We start from the raw sequence: 15,047 nt of genomic DNA on the forward strand, positions 1-15,047 counted from the left end.
TGGCCTCCCTGACTTGGGCTGCTAACCCATCCCTGGAGCCTGAGGAGGGTTTGTTCCCATGGCTGAACTGTGTTTGGTCATGATACTAGAAATCTGAAAGTAAAAGTGTTAGTCTCAATGGTGTTAGACTCTTTGAAACTCTGAGGACTGCAGTCCGCCAGGCTCCCCTCTCCATGGAATCCTGTTGGCATGAATAATGGATTGAGTAGCCATTCCCTTCTCCAGGAGTTCTTCCCAACCAACATATCGAACCCTGGTATCCTACATTACAGACAGATGCATTAACATCTGAGCTACCAGGGAAGCCCCCACCAGGGGTGTGGTCGTGAGACTGGGAAGGGGGCCCCTAGTTTAGAACCCTGGTACCCCTCCACTGTCTGGCTGGCTCGGTCTGTGACCACACTCCCTCCTGCAACCAAAGGATGGGGGCACACCCTTTGACTTCAAGGACTTCAGAAAACACACCTAGTTGCCAGGGGTCCTGCTGATGGGGTCCCCAGTTCAAGTCTCCATCCTGAGAGGGCAGCCTCCTAGGCAACTCAGCAGAGCTGTGTCTCAGGACATGAGTTTCAGCATGTTCATGGTGAACATGGTTCAGGCTTCTGCAATAACCTCTACAGCAAAGAATCCCCCAAAAGAAGAGAGCTGCTGTACGGATATGTCATAATGGAATCAGGTGACTGGATACTGACAAGCACAAAATTGGAGATTTAAGAAAAGTAAAAGAAAAGCAATGCCTATTATGTTCCCTCCAGTCTCCCTGACTTGGGCTGCTCACCCATCCCTGGAGCCCGAGCAGGCTCGGGTCCCATGGCTGCATGGGATGGGGCAGACAAAGTGGAACAGGCGCCCGTAAGCGAGCCTCCTCTTCAACCTGTCCTGTCTGGCTTGCTTGGCTGGGAACAAAGTCCCCAGTGTACCCAGCCCTCTGACCTCCAGCCCTTGGTAAAATTCACCTAGCCTCTAGGTCACCTGGTGCCAGGGTTCCCATTTCAAGCCTCCTTCTTGAGAGTGCAGCCTCCTAGACCTGTTCAGCATGGCTTGTGGTTCAGGCTGGGAGCAGCCCGGAGCGGGTGGTGGTGAAACTTTAGGGGGAAGAAGTAGTGAGACACAAACCCTTGAGTGTTTCCTCAGGCACATTCCACTCGAATTCACAGCTTGGCAATCCAATCTCCCCCAAGGACCTCGCAGCCCCAGGAACGAGAGTTGGGCCTGAGGAAGGGTTGTCACCCTGTGCACATTTCCTGGAACTACAACTTGGCTACCAGTGCTGACTCACACCTGCAACTCACAAGTCCTGGGGGGCTCTTAACGACAACTGCCCTCAGGAAACACCCTGGGGCTGGTATTTCAAACACAAATCCCAAACACAGACAGCTTTCAAGAAGCCATCTGCAACAGGTAAATTGTCCTCGTACCCTTTAATGAAAGAACAATAAAATAACACCAAATGGCCATGGGACAAGATGCTCAGCATCCTTAATTAGTACAGGAAAATAGAAAAATGACAACCAAGGTCAAACCATACTACTCAGAATGGCCATTACCAAACGTCTACTAGCAATAAATGTAGGAGAGAGCTGGGAGGGGTGGGAACCCCCCTACACAGTCGGTGGAAAGGGACATTGGCAAGAGTCACTGGAAAGGACACTCTGAATGCTAGGGAGAAAAAAAAATACCTCTCAAGAGACCAGAGCTAGGATCTGACATTCCCACACCTGGGCCTTTAGTCCAAGGAAACCAGTCTTCAAAAAGACAAATGCACCCCAGCACTCACTGTACTACTACTTACAGTAACCAAGACACAGAACCATAGAATTGCCACCAACAGCTGAGAGCTCACACAAGATGTGTATATCTACGTGTGTGTGTGTGTACACACACACACAACAGGGACTATTACTCAGCACAAAAAAGCACCACTGAAATGATGAAATTATGCCACTGATGCCCAGAAGGGTGGACCTTGGAGGTTCATATCCTAAGTGAAATCAGCCAGATGAACAAAACTGCAGATGATGAACCTTCGAGCAGAATAAAAAAGAGAGAGAGAAATACACGGAAAGCCCTTACACAGAAGTCTGTCTATAATAATCCACAAGGATTTCCTCTTTCCTTCCTTTGACATAGATACTGCACAAGAATCTGATGTTCAGCACAGGGAATTTTTCTCTGGCTTCTACAATCACCTCTATGGAATAAGAATCCAAAAAAGAATAGCTGCACTGCCTGTATATGTCACAACGGAATCAAGCATCTGTGCACTGAAGACAAGCTCAAACTGCAGATCAGCTCTACTCAAACATAGCACTGGCATGAGATTCAAGAAAATGAAAAGAAATAACAGCAATATGTTTCATTCCTTCCAGCCTCCCTGACGGGCTGCTACCCCTTCCCTGGAACCTGAGAGGCTTGGTTCCCGTGACTGGGGTGGGGGCGTGGCACAGGAGAGGGGCCCTTAATTTAGAGACCGAGTACACCTGCATGGTCTGGTTTGCTCGGTCTGGGGCCACACTCCCTCGAGCACGCAAAGGATGGGGGCACACCCTCTGCCTTCGAGGACCTTGGAAAGCTCACCTAGTCACCAGGGGTCCTGGTGATGGGGTCCCCAATTCAAGTCTCCATCCTGCGAGTGCAGCCTCCCAGGCACGTCAGCGGGGGTTGTGGTCCAGGCTGGAAGGAGGCTGGAGAGGAGGGAAGAAACTTTAGGGAGAAGAAGTAGTGACGCACAAGCCCTGGAGTGTTCCTCAGGCTCATTCCACTCGAATTGCCAGCCCAGGAAGCTGACTCTCCTTAAGGCTCTGTCAGGAGGCCCAGAGTTGAGAATGAAGAAGTGCTACCTCCGTGTGGACATTTCCTGTAACTACAGCTTGATCACCTGGGCTGAGGGACACCTTTCAGTTCACAAGCCTGTGGGCCTGCTCTTTTCCAGCGGTCATGTATGGATGTGAGAGTTGGACTATAAAGAAAGCTGAGCACTGAAGAATTGATGCTTTTGAACTGTGGTGTTGGAGAAGACCCTTGAGAGTTCCTTGGACTGCAAGGACATCCAACCAGTCCATCCTAAAGGAAATCAGTCCTGACTATTCATTGGAAGGACTGATGTTGAAGCTGAAACTCCAATACTTTGCCCACCTGATGCGAAGAACTGACTCACTTGAAAAGACCCTAATCCTGGGAAAGATTGAAGACGGGAGGAGAAGGGGACAACAGAGGATGAGATGGTTGGGTGGCATCACTAACTCAATGGACATGAGTTTGAGCAAGCTCTGGGAGATGGTGAAGGACAGGGGAGCCTGGCGTGCTGCAGTCCATGGGGTCGCAAAGAGTCGGACATGACTGAGCGACTCAACAACTACAAACAGTAAGTGCTGGAGAGGGTGTGCAGACAAGGGAACCATCCTCCACGGATGTTTGGGATGAACGTTGGTAACAGCCACTATGGAGGACACTGGGAAGGTTCCTTCGACCATGAAAATGAAACTAGAAAACTTCCTAACACCATGCACAAAATAAACTTCAAATAGTATAAATATCGAAATGTAATGATGGATATTATGAAAACCTTGAGAAGAATATAAGCAGGACACAATTTGACATAAAATGTAGCAAGTTTGTGGAGGATCTACCTCCTAGAATAATGAAAAATAAACCACAAATCAGAAAATGGGCCCTCTTTAACCACAAAACCATTTGGATTCCAAAGGAAACCCTAAACAAGAGACACAATCTTCAGAATAGGAAGAAAGATTTGCAAAGGAAGATACCCACAAAGGATTCATCTCTAAAACATACAGACAGCTCATGCAACTCAATAGCAAAAATAAATACAACCCAAGAACAAAATGGACCAAAGATTGAAATGGATATTTCTCTGAGGAAGGCCTGCAGATTGCACTTAGGCACATGAAAAGATGCTCAGCATCACTAAGTGTTAGAAAGACGCAAATCAAATGAGTCCAATGAGGCAATCACTCACATTGGTCAGAATGGCCATCTCAAAACATCTTTAAGAATAAATGCTAGGACTTCCCTGGTGGTGCAGTGGTTAAGAATCTGTCTGCAAATGCAAGACTCACAATTTCAGTCCCTGGTCTGGGAAGATTCCACATCTGTGGGACAGCCAAGCTCTTGAACCACCACTAGTGAGCCCTCGTGCTGGAACTACCGAAGCCTGGCACTCGAGAGCCTGCGTTCTGCGATCAGAAGGCCCCGCAATGAGAAGCCTGCACCGTGAAACTAGAGAGCAGCCTCTGCTCGCCGCAGATAGAGAAAGTCTGTACTCAGCAACCAAGCCCCAGTGCAACCAAAGACAAAGGAATAAATAAGAAAGAATAAATGCTGGAGAGGGTATGGAGACAAGAGAACCCTCCTGCACTGGTGGTCGCAATCCACACATGAACATCCAGCAAGGAGAACAGTATGGAGGTTCATTTAAAAAATACCATCGAAATACTTTAGGACTCAGCAATCCCACGCCTGGGCATAAACCTGAAGAAAATACAAAATTTAAAAGACACAGGAACCTCAGCAATCTCGGCCCCACAGGGTACAATAGACAAGGCTGGGAAGCAAGCTAACTAGAAATCACAGCTGAATGGATGCATGATAGGATACACGTACACAATGCAGTATTTCTCAACCATAAAGAAGCAGCAAATAATGTCAAGTCCAGCTTCAGAAAAGAAGCTTGAGATGATTATTCCAAGTGAAGTAAGGGAGACAGGGACAGACACGTGTCATATGATGTCACTTCTAGGTGTAATCGAAAAAATGCATACAAATGAACTTCATTACAAAGGAGAAACAGCTTCACAGACTTAGAAAAAGAAACTTACAGTTGCCAACAAAGAAATGTGGAGGGTGTGCAGGGAGTAAAGAGCTGGCTCAGAACAATAATACACCTTATAGACACCTTATACACCTTAAAACAGGTGCCGTTGTTGTTTACTCACTCAGTCCTGTCTGACTCTTTGCAACTCCGTGGGCTGTAGCCCACCAGGCCCCTCTGTCTATGAGATTCCCAAGCAAGCCTATTGGAGTGGCTTACCATTTCCTACTCCAGGGGATCCTCCCGACCCAGGGGTTGAACCCATGTCTCCTGCAAGTCTCCTGCGTTGCAGGCAGATTCTTTACCACTGAGCCAGCAGGGAAGCCATGAAACAGATGCTGAAGGGCTCCTGATGGTCACAAGTCCAACAGGGCTTTCAATGACACCTGCCCTCAAGAGATGTCCTGGGATAAATCATCAGAAAAGAATTCCAAACGGGGCCAAGTTTCAGGAAGCCAGTTTCAAGAGGCAAATTGTACTCACAAGGCATAAAATAATAAAAGTACATGGAAAGATACTCCACATCAATAATTATTAAATCAATGCCAGTCAAAACTACAGGTGGTATCACCTCACACTGGTCACAATAGCCATCATCAAAAAGATCTACAAAGAATAAACACCGCAGAGGATGTGCAGAGCCTCCTGCAATCCTGGGGGAAATGTAAATGGCGAGGCCACTATGGAAAACAGCACGGAGGTTCCTTGAAACACTAAGCACAGAGATGACATATGATCCTGCAGTCTTGTTCCTCTGCTGCTGCTGCTGCTGCTGCGTCGCTTCAGTCGTGTCCGACTCTGTGCGACCCCATGGACTGCAGCCTACCGGGCTCCTCTGTCCATGGGATTCTCTAGGCAAGAGTACTGCAGTGGGGTGCCATTGCCTTCTCTGGTTCCTCTGCTTAGGTCCAGAGAAAAATCACCTTTCAAAGTGCCACATGTACCTTGATTTTCAGGGCAGCACTATTTACAATAATCAAGACACAGACTCCACCGAAATGTCCACTGACAGAAAAATGAAGACTCGGTGGTACGTCTATACTCTGGAATACTACTCGGCCATAGCACAGAATAATCATACTGGCAGCAGTGTGGACGAACCAAGAAGTTCTTCTATGCAAGGTAAGTCAGAGAGAAACACAAATACCCTAAGACATCACGTACAGGTGGAATCTATAAATTCGTACCAATGAACTAATGTACAAAATAGAAACAGACTCACAGGCTGAGAAAACCAAATTATAATTATATCATCAAAACAGAGTTTGAAGGTGGGATGAATGAACAGTTTGGGATGAAAATAGACATACTAATACATATCAAGTCAATAATGAAAAAGGGCCTACTGGATAGAACAGGGACCTCTCCTGAACAACCTGTAATAACCTACATGAAAAAAACAGAATAGATATATGTCTATGTATAAATGAATCAAATTCATGTACACCTAAAACTAAACATCAGAAATCAAACTTTACTCCAATATAAAATAACAATTCAATTACAAATTAAATTACCTGGGCTCGGTCTAGGGGAAGCCGGACTGTGATGACCCCTATGAACTGGATCTGTGATGTGCTGTGATACTAACATGACCCATGCGAAGCTGCCTGACCTCATGTGAATGCAACAAGATGAAGAGAACAGAAAGTATCACAGGTTCATGAGGGCAACACCCACAGTTCAGAGGATGGGAATCTCAGAGGGGACGAGCCGCGCTGCAGGCAAAGAGCAGCCAGGGGTCTCCAGGTACAGGATCCTGACCCATGTGGGTGGGGTGAGCTCACACAATCCCCAGGACTGAACCGGGGACACAGGTCCTCAGTCTCCAAGGCAACACCTCCTCCCCAGTCCGTGCACCTGGGACCCCACGACCCTTGGTTAGGACACCAGGTCTCTGCTGGTTGGACCCCCTAAGGTGGAAACGAAGGGGTTCCTGTAACCTCCTGGGACGGTAGAAAGAAGGGTAGGGTCGGTCTCCTCTCCCCATGTTGCCCCAGAGAAGTCCTCCCCTTTCCCTTTGGTTCTGTGATATTAACTGTTTTTACACCTGTCATGATAATGTTACGCGCACAACCTTGGTTCTGGCAGGCTCGGTCCTTTCTTGTCCCGCTGAGGAGCTGAGAAAACACACCAGACGCAGGACTGGAAGACGAGGGGCAGGTCTGGTCTCTGCTGAGTAGGACGGTCGACCTGAAGGAGGTCACGGCAGCAACCTCACCTGATCCCATTGGCTTTTTGCCTGATCCATGTGCCCTGCAGTCAATCCACCAGGTGCCTGCCCGCCTTCTCCCTATGCTCATGCTGGAGTAATTACCAGGGAGAAGGCAGTGGCCCCCCACTCCAGTACTCTTGCCTGGAAAATCCCATGGATGGAGGAGCCTGGTGGGCTGCGGTCCATGGGGTTGCTAAGAGTCGGACGCGACTGAGCGACTTCACTTTCACTTTTCACTTTCATGCACTGGAGAAGGAAATGGCACTCCACTCCAGTGTTCTTGCCTGGAGAATCCCAGGGACAGGGGAGCCTGGTGAGCTGCCATCTATGGGGTCACACAGAATCGGACATGACTGAAGAGACTTACCAGCAGCAGCAGCAAGCTGAGGAGTCCCCAGGAGTCCCAGGGAGCTCTCAGGGGTAAAGAGGCAAACAGGTACAGGCCTGTGTAAAGTGAATACTACAAAGTAATAAATCCTAAACACAACGGGAGCTCTCATATGTTCTTCCCTCTTTCTTAGCTTTGTGTGTGGGGTCTCCCCACACACAATCCTGACCATGCAGGTGGGGTGAGACTCACACAGTCCCCAGACCCCCCACCTGAGGTCATAGATCCCCTCGGTCAGGACACCATGGCTGTGGCCAGCGGGCCCCTAGTGTGTAAACCAGCCAGGTCCCTGGGGCCTCCTGGGACCCTAGAAAGAAGTGAAGGGCCCTCTCCCCTCCCCACAGTGGTCCCTGAGAAGGCAGGCCCCTCCTGTCTTCACTTTGGTTCTGTGCGATTTTTTGCTGGTTTGAAAGCTCATGCTAGAGTTGAACACTGACCTTGGTTCTGGCAGCCTCTGTCGTTCCTGTCCTGCTGAGGTGGCGAGAAAACAGGAGAGCTGGGCTGAAGGCCGGGGGGCAGCCCTGTTCTCTTCTGAGGAGAGTCGACTGGAAGGAGATCACAGCGGCAACCTCACCTCCTGCCCGCTGACTTCTTGCCCGATCCCTGGAATCAGTTCAGCAGGTGAACCTGCCTCCCTACTCAACCTCAATGTGCTGGAAAATTGGAATGATTGCCAGGTAGCCACCTGAGGCGCCTCCATGAGCCCCAGGGAGGGGGAACCTGGCAGGGGGAGACACTCAGAGCCCACCACAGCCCCGACCCCAGGAGGGCCACGGAGCTCCTCAGAGAAGAGGACGCTGCCCAGAGCAGCCACCTCAGCTCCAGACCCCAGACATCTGAGCGCTGACATTCAGATGCAGGCGTGGAGTTTTCCAGGACAGAGGCAGGCCAGGTCCTACCCAGGTCTCCAGTCCTGGTGTAGACAGAGGGTCAGGTCAGGTCTAAATGTTCTCATTGTAGAAGCACACAGTCATGGGTAAACATCATCAGTGTGGATGGGACTTGGAGAGGTCTAAGTCTACCATGTAGACAGACCTTGGTCAGGCTTAGACTATCTTAAAGCTGCTCTCCCCAGAGGCGCAGGTCATACACATGCAGGGGGTCTCACTGTTGGAGGAGGCTCACTCTTGTGTGGACTAGGATGTAGGTTTCTTGAATAAGAAATCATCGCTGGGCTCCATACTTCACCTACATCAGGAAACTGAAAGAACCTGTGTCATTAAACATTTCAACTGGCAAAACAAAAATGTTACCATTTCTGTAGCCACGTGATGGTCAGGATCCAGGGGAGAGCCAGGAATTTCTTAGAGTCCTGTAAAGACAGACAGGAAGTGGCCTGATTCCAGCATCCAAGGCTCACAGCAGGAGAGGACCACACTGGAAGACTTCTGGAAAAGTATATTATCAGAGAAAAATGTATTGTTGAGATTACAAGCATACTGTTATTTGCAAACCTAAACTATTCTTAAAACCTTGGCACCCTGATCTTTGTGGTTTCCGTTAGTTCCACTGTATTCAGATTTTTCCATGTAGAAACAAGCCATCATTTTGAATTAGTTTCTTCTAATTCTGTATTGCTTATCATATGAATGAAAGGTCACACTTGAAAAAAAATTCCTGCAAACAGTTAGTGACTCATGGAGCCCATTAACTGCACACACTTTGTCTTCTAATTTCATTTTTCTCCCTGAAGAAACCTGAAAAAATAGTCCCCCTGATGTTTTTGCCTCTCTGTTTAAACTGAGTTAAAATGAAACTGATATTCATAGCAACAGATAACAGTTTCTGAGGTTTGATATGTCATACCAGGGTAACAGGGGCTGGAGAAGCTGGAGCCCTTCTATGCTGTTGGTAGGCAGACAGCATCCTTAAAATAAAGTTTTTGGGTGTTGGTTCAAGTATGTGCCAGAATATTGTACAGACCCAAATTAAAACTGTCATAAAGTTTTCATTGGCAGGGTCACCACTTTTGGGCTTGAGGGTGTCCAGCAGTCCTGTGAAATTCCCCATAAGAGCAACCTTAAAGGTTTTCCTTCTAGTTCTTAATATTCACAAACATTGCTGGGCTCCACATGACACTCGCTCTCATGAAATCTCCAGAGATAAAGAATGAAAATGCAAAGTAGATCAAACTATCAGAAGAAAATATCACGAGGTAAATACAATCTATAATTTTTTTTTAAAAAAGTGCAAGAAAAGGTTCTCAATTAGGTGAATAATTAGACACAGGACAATCAAAATGGCAATCTGTCACCATAGAGAAGTCCAAAAGACCACTCTCAAAAAAATCTAGACAAAAAATGCTGCAGTGGGGTAAAGAAAAAAGACTCTTATATAGTGCTGGTGAAATTTTATTGGTAATTGTTGCTGGAGGGGACATATCTAGCTGTGCATTTTAATGGTTGAAACAGATGAACCATATGATCTGGCAGCGCAACTTCTGAGAGCGAATGTGGAGAAAATCAGACTTTGGAAAACTCATGCACACAGTTATGCACCACAGCAATTCACAAAATAGCCCAGATATGGAAATAAGCAAATGTACATGGACAGGTGAATGGATAAAGAAAAAGTAATACATTCAAACAACGAAATACGACTCTGACTTTAAACAATGTCAACTGCAGGGACACAGATAAATCAGGAGGTAAAGTTAGATGGAGAGAGAAAATTATTACGTGATTTTTTTCATATGTATTTTCAGGTATATGTATTTTTCAGGTACAGGTGGGAAAGAATACTCATTATGTGTGTGTGTCCTAAGTTGCTTCCGTACCATGGACTGGAGCCTGCCAGGCTTCTCTGTTCACGGGAGTCTCCAGGCAAGAATACTGGAATGGTGCCATGCCCTTCTCCAGGGGATCCTCGTGACCCAGGGGATTGAGTCTGCACCTCCTGCATCTCTCCCATTGGCAGGCGGGTTCTTTACCTCCAGCACCACCTGGGAAGCCTTGTGCAGAGTATATCATGCGAAACGCTGGGCTGGAGGGAGCACAAACTGGAATCAAGATTGCCAGGAGAAATATCAATAACCTCAGATATGCAGATGACACCACCCTTATGGCAGAAAGTGAAGAGGAACTAAAGAACCTCTTGATAAAGGTGAAAGAGGAGAGTAAAAAAGTTGGCTTAAAACTCAACATTCAAAAAACTAAGATCATGGCATCTGGTCCCATCAATTCATAGCAAATAGATGGGGAAACAGTGACAGATTTTATTTTCTTGGGCTCCAAAATCATTGCAGATGGTGACTGCTACCATGAAATTATGGAGAAGGCAATGGCACCCCACTCCAGTACTCTTGCCTGAAAAATCCCACGGATGGAGGAGCCTGGTGCGCTGCAGTCCATGGGGTGACTAAGAGTCAGACACGACTGAGCGACTTCACTTTCACTTTTCACTTTCATATGTTGGAGAAGGAAATGGCAACCCACTCCAGTGTTCTTGCCTGGAGAATCCCAGGGACGGGGGAGCCTGGTAGACTGCCGTCTCTGGGGTCACACAGAGTCAGACACGACTGAAGTGACTTAGCAGCAGCAACCATGAAATTAAAAGACGCTTGCTCCTTGGAAGAAAAGTCATAACAAACCTAGACAGCACATTAAAAAACAGAGACATTACTTTGCTGACAAAGGTCCATCTAGTCAAAGCTATGGTTTCTCCAGTACTCATGTATGGATGTACATGAGAGCTGGACCATAAAGAAGGCTGAGTGCTGAAGAATTGATGCTTTTGAACTGTGGTATTGAAGAAGACTCTTGAGAGTCCCTTGGACTGAAAGGAGATCAAACTAATCAATCCTAAAGGAAATCAGTCCTGAATATACTTTGGAAGGCCTAATGCTGAAACTGAAGCTTCAATACTTTGGTCACCTGATACGAAGAGCTGACTCATTAGAAAAGACCTTGATGCTGGGCAAGATTGAAGGCAGGAGGAGAAGGGGATGACAGAGGACAAGATGGTTGGATGGCACCACCGACTGAATGGACACGAGTTTGAGCAAGCTCTGGGAGATGGTGAAGGACAGGGAAGCCTGGTGTGCTGCAGTCTATGGGGTCGCAGAGAATTGGACAGGACTGTTGATCAGTTGCTGAACAACAATTCAGGACTGAACAACACGCTTGAAGAGGCAGTAGAAAGGATCACTTCTTTGTGAAGTTCCCCTTCACTGCTACAAACCACTGTATAATAATTAGCAACCCTCATGCATATAATAATTTGTATTTCACCATATCCCATACTGAATTGTGTTATTAAATATTCACTTGGGACCCAAGAACTCATCTCCTCAGTTATCTGCAAGGTTTTTGAGGACCCTTCACCACTTCTGTTCCTCCACACCACCTATCACAGGGACTGAACAAAGACAATCAAACGATTTGATTGCTCGGGGTAAAGCTACTGACGAATAACCCAAACCACAAAAATGATTTTGTTGTATAGTATTATGAAATTTTAGGAATACATCTATCTCTGTATTAATGTTTTATGCCTTGTATTCTGCAATTCCTGAGTTCAAGTTTGGTTAGCTGAGCATTGGGAATGAGAGAGGGGCGTTTTGGAATGTGGGGTGAATGTTAAAGTGTATCAGGCCATCGAAAAAATGCCCATTTGAGATTAAAACAAACTGGATTACTGAGTTTGCCTAAACGGTAGAAAGTCTTTGCAGAGTTCATTTAAACACTGCAGCTCGCACTGACTCTCAGAGGGGCATGACCTGCAAGACTGCTCGCAGGTCCGCACTGCTAGGAATGAGACACCTGTTTGGCGAGCTAGTGCTCTGCAAGATCTCAGGGCCCATACCTGTTCGCTCTGTGCAGTCACGGCGCCTCCTCACCACCAGGCGGCGCCATGCAGCGCCGAGCAGAGCCGGGGAGCGGATCGCACGGCGCTCTCCCCGCACGCCCCGCTCCGACTGACGTCGACCCGGAAGTAGTCGCCGGCGCCCGGCCGGCCGGCAGCCTTAACAGCAGGAGGTTAGGTGCCCGGCTTCCCTATCAAGGCGAGGCCCCCTCCAAGGCGGCGAAGAAGACGCCACAGCGTTCACTAGCGCCGGGGCTCAGCCAGGCGGTGCGCGAGCCGGTTGCGGGCACCTCGATGGTGGACTCCCTAAATATTCGGTGGGCCCACGGCCCTGCTCGGTCTCTGAAGCCGCAGGTCGCCGACCCCGCACCATGAAGGACGCAGGGTCTTCCTCGAGGGCAGCGTCCCGGCCGGAAGGGGCTGCGGCGATGCCGAGCCTCCGAGCTGCCCCTGTCGCCTGGCCTTGCCTGTAGGACGTCAGGGCCCGCGACCCGGCCCAGGCCTGACCGGCACCCGGCTCTTGTGTCCGCGCCACATTCGCGCCCCCATCCCTGGCTTTGACGTGAGAGAGGGAGGCTCTGGTCCGGGGAGCCCGCGCCCGCCCGCCATGAAGACAGAGACGGAGATCCTGGCGCCGGAGCGCCCGGCCGGGCCTGGCGTCAGTCACCTGCTGAGTAGCCGGAAGCTGGTGGCCCTGGGGGCCGTGCTCGGCTGGCTTCTGGTCATCCACCTCCTGGTCAACGTGTGGCTTCTGTGCCTTCTGTCTGCGTTGCTGCTGGTGCTGGGAGGATGGCTGGGCTCTGACGCCATCGTGGGGGCTTCAGGGCGGCTGCACCTGGAGCGCTTCATCCCAATGGCCGTCTGCCCCCCAAACCCCGAGGCCGAGAGGCAGCTGGAGCAGGAGATCGACCGCACCATCCGGATGATCATGCGGGACTTCGTGTCGTCCTGGTACCACACGGTGAGCAAGGAGCCAGCCTTCGAGGAGGAGATGGAGGCAGCCATGCGAGGGCTGGTCCAGGAGCTCCGGAGGAGGATGGCCAGGGTGGACAGCCATGCTCTTGCCCAGAGGGTTCTGACTCTCTGCGGTTGTCACCTGCAGAGCTATATTCAGGCGAAGGAGGCCGCAGGGAAACAGAGTGGCCCAGGGGAGCCCTCCCAGCTCTGGGAGGCTTACTGCCGGGCGAGCGCTCCACACCCCGCAGTGCAGAGCCCCAGCGCTGAGGTCACCTACACACGTGGCATCGTGAATGTGTTGCTTCAGGGACTAGTGCCGAAGCCGCACTTGGAGACCCGGACCGGTAGGCACATAGTGGTGGAACTCATTACTTGCAATGTCATCTTACCACTGATCAGCAAGCTCTCGGATCCGGACTGGATCCACCTTGTACTCGTGGGCATTTTCTCCAAGGCCAGAACTAACCCAGCAGGAGTGGCTAATCCACTCTGCCCAGCCAGTGCCGTGGAACAGCCCTCAGTGCCCACATCTCTGCCGCTGATTGTTGAGGTCCAGGGTCTCGCAGAAGCCCCTTCACCAACAGCAGCCCCAGTGCTCCTAAGCTGTAGTGAGCCAGACGGGCCTTCACACCCCTCCCCAGACGTTGAAGAAGGCCATGAAGCACTGGAGGGAGATCTCGGGGGAGTGCTTGAGGAGAGAAAAGTCGAAAACAGCTCTTCTCATTTCCTGCAGCCTCTGTTCTTGTCTGAAGATGCAGAGCTGGGGTCTCCGTTGTCTGAACTGGGCAAAGAAACCGTCATGCTCATGACCCCAGGCCCCTTCCTCTCAGCGACGATTCAGGATGCCCTGCGTGCCCTTGGGGGCTCCCAGCCTCTGGAGCCTAAGGATGGCAAGGGACCCGAAGGAATAGAAGGAGCAGAAGCTGAGGAGGGTCCAGGAACAGAAACAGAGCCGGGCCTGCTTGCCTCCATGCTGAATTCCTGCCCAGAGATCCAGATTGACACAGCGGACAAGGAGGGAGAGCAGGGAAATGACGCCTCTCTCACAACTTTGCTGCCCAGTCCAGAGAGGATATGCCCCCCACGCCCCTCGTGTTTAGAGAAGGATCTCACCAATGGTGGGAGCTCCCTGGATTCCAGTCTGCCACAGGTCCTGCTCTCCTCCTCTCCACCTGGACCCCTCAGCTCAGCCACCTTCAACTTCGAGTCCCTGGGCAGTCCAGACGGCCCCGTGGTCATCCAAAACCTTCGCATCACTGGCACCATTACTGCTCGAGAGCACAGTGGCACCGGTTTCCACCCCTACACGCTCTACACGGTGAAGGTACTTGGTGCGCGGTCACCACTCTGGTCTGGGAATGGATTTGGAAAGCAGTCAGTGGAGCCAGTGTTTGGAAGGAGGAAGTCTGCTCTAACTTAGTTTGCTCTGGTTAATTCAACCAGTATTGATATGGAGGGTCTGAAGCTCATGAGTGAAGCAGAGTAGGCTTCCATGACACTCTCACAGACCGTCTTAGAATCTCAGGGCTGTCACTGTGCTGGGAATCATACTTTTCAGTGGATACAGCCCAGAAATCCTTTCCAGACTTCTTCCTTGCTAATTTCTTAAGTACTAGTATCCTTTATACTTTGTTTTAGAAAGGAAGGTTGTTTACCTGTATATACCTCAAAAGGTAGTGAGTCCCGCTCCCTGGAGATGTTTAAGTGTGGTAGTAGGAACTGCTTGGCAGAAGTGATAGGAAGGGGGTTCCTGTATCAGGTGACTGGTTTGATTCAAGCAGCAGCTCCCTAAAGCTGATTTTGATAGAGTGAAAGTCACTCAGTTGTGTCTGACTCTTTGCGACCCCATGCAC

The 15,047-nt window shown here is 49.5% G+C and overlaps 1 protein-coding gene across 3 annotated transcripts in view; it reads left to right on the top strand.

Moving 5' to 3' along the window:
* The first annotated feature begins 12,410 nt into the window (after positions 1 to 12,410).
* The window catches only part of SNX19 (sorting nexin 19), a 32,213-nt gene continuing 29,576 nt past the window's right edge, over positions 12,411 to 15,047 (top strand). For all 3 annotated transcript variants that reach the window (XM_068976132.1, XM_068976133.1, XM_068976134.1), the window contains exon 1: positions 12,411 to 14,518. In XM_068976132.1, the coding sequence (XP_068832233.1) occupies positions 12,845 to 14,518 (1,674 nt within the window). In that variant the 5' untranslated portion in view covers positions 12,411 to 12,844. The remainder of the gene's footprint in view (positions 14,519 to 15,047) is intronic.

Source organism: Capricornis sumatraensis, chromosome 8, assembly GCF_032405125.1.
Source record: "Capricornis sumatraensis isolate serow.1 chromosome 8, serow.2, whole genome shotgun sequence".
Taxonomy (NCBI): domain Eukaryota; kingdom Metazoa; phylum Chordata; class Mammalia; order Artiodactyla; family Bovidae; genus Capricornis; species Capricornis sumatraensis.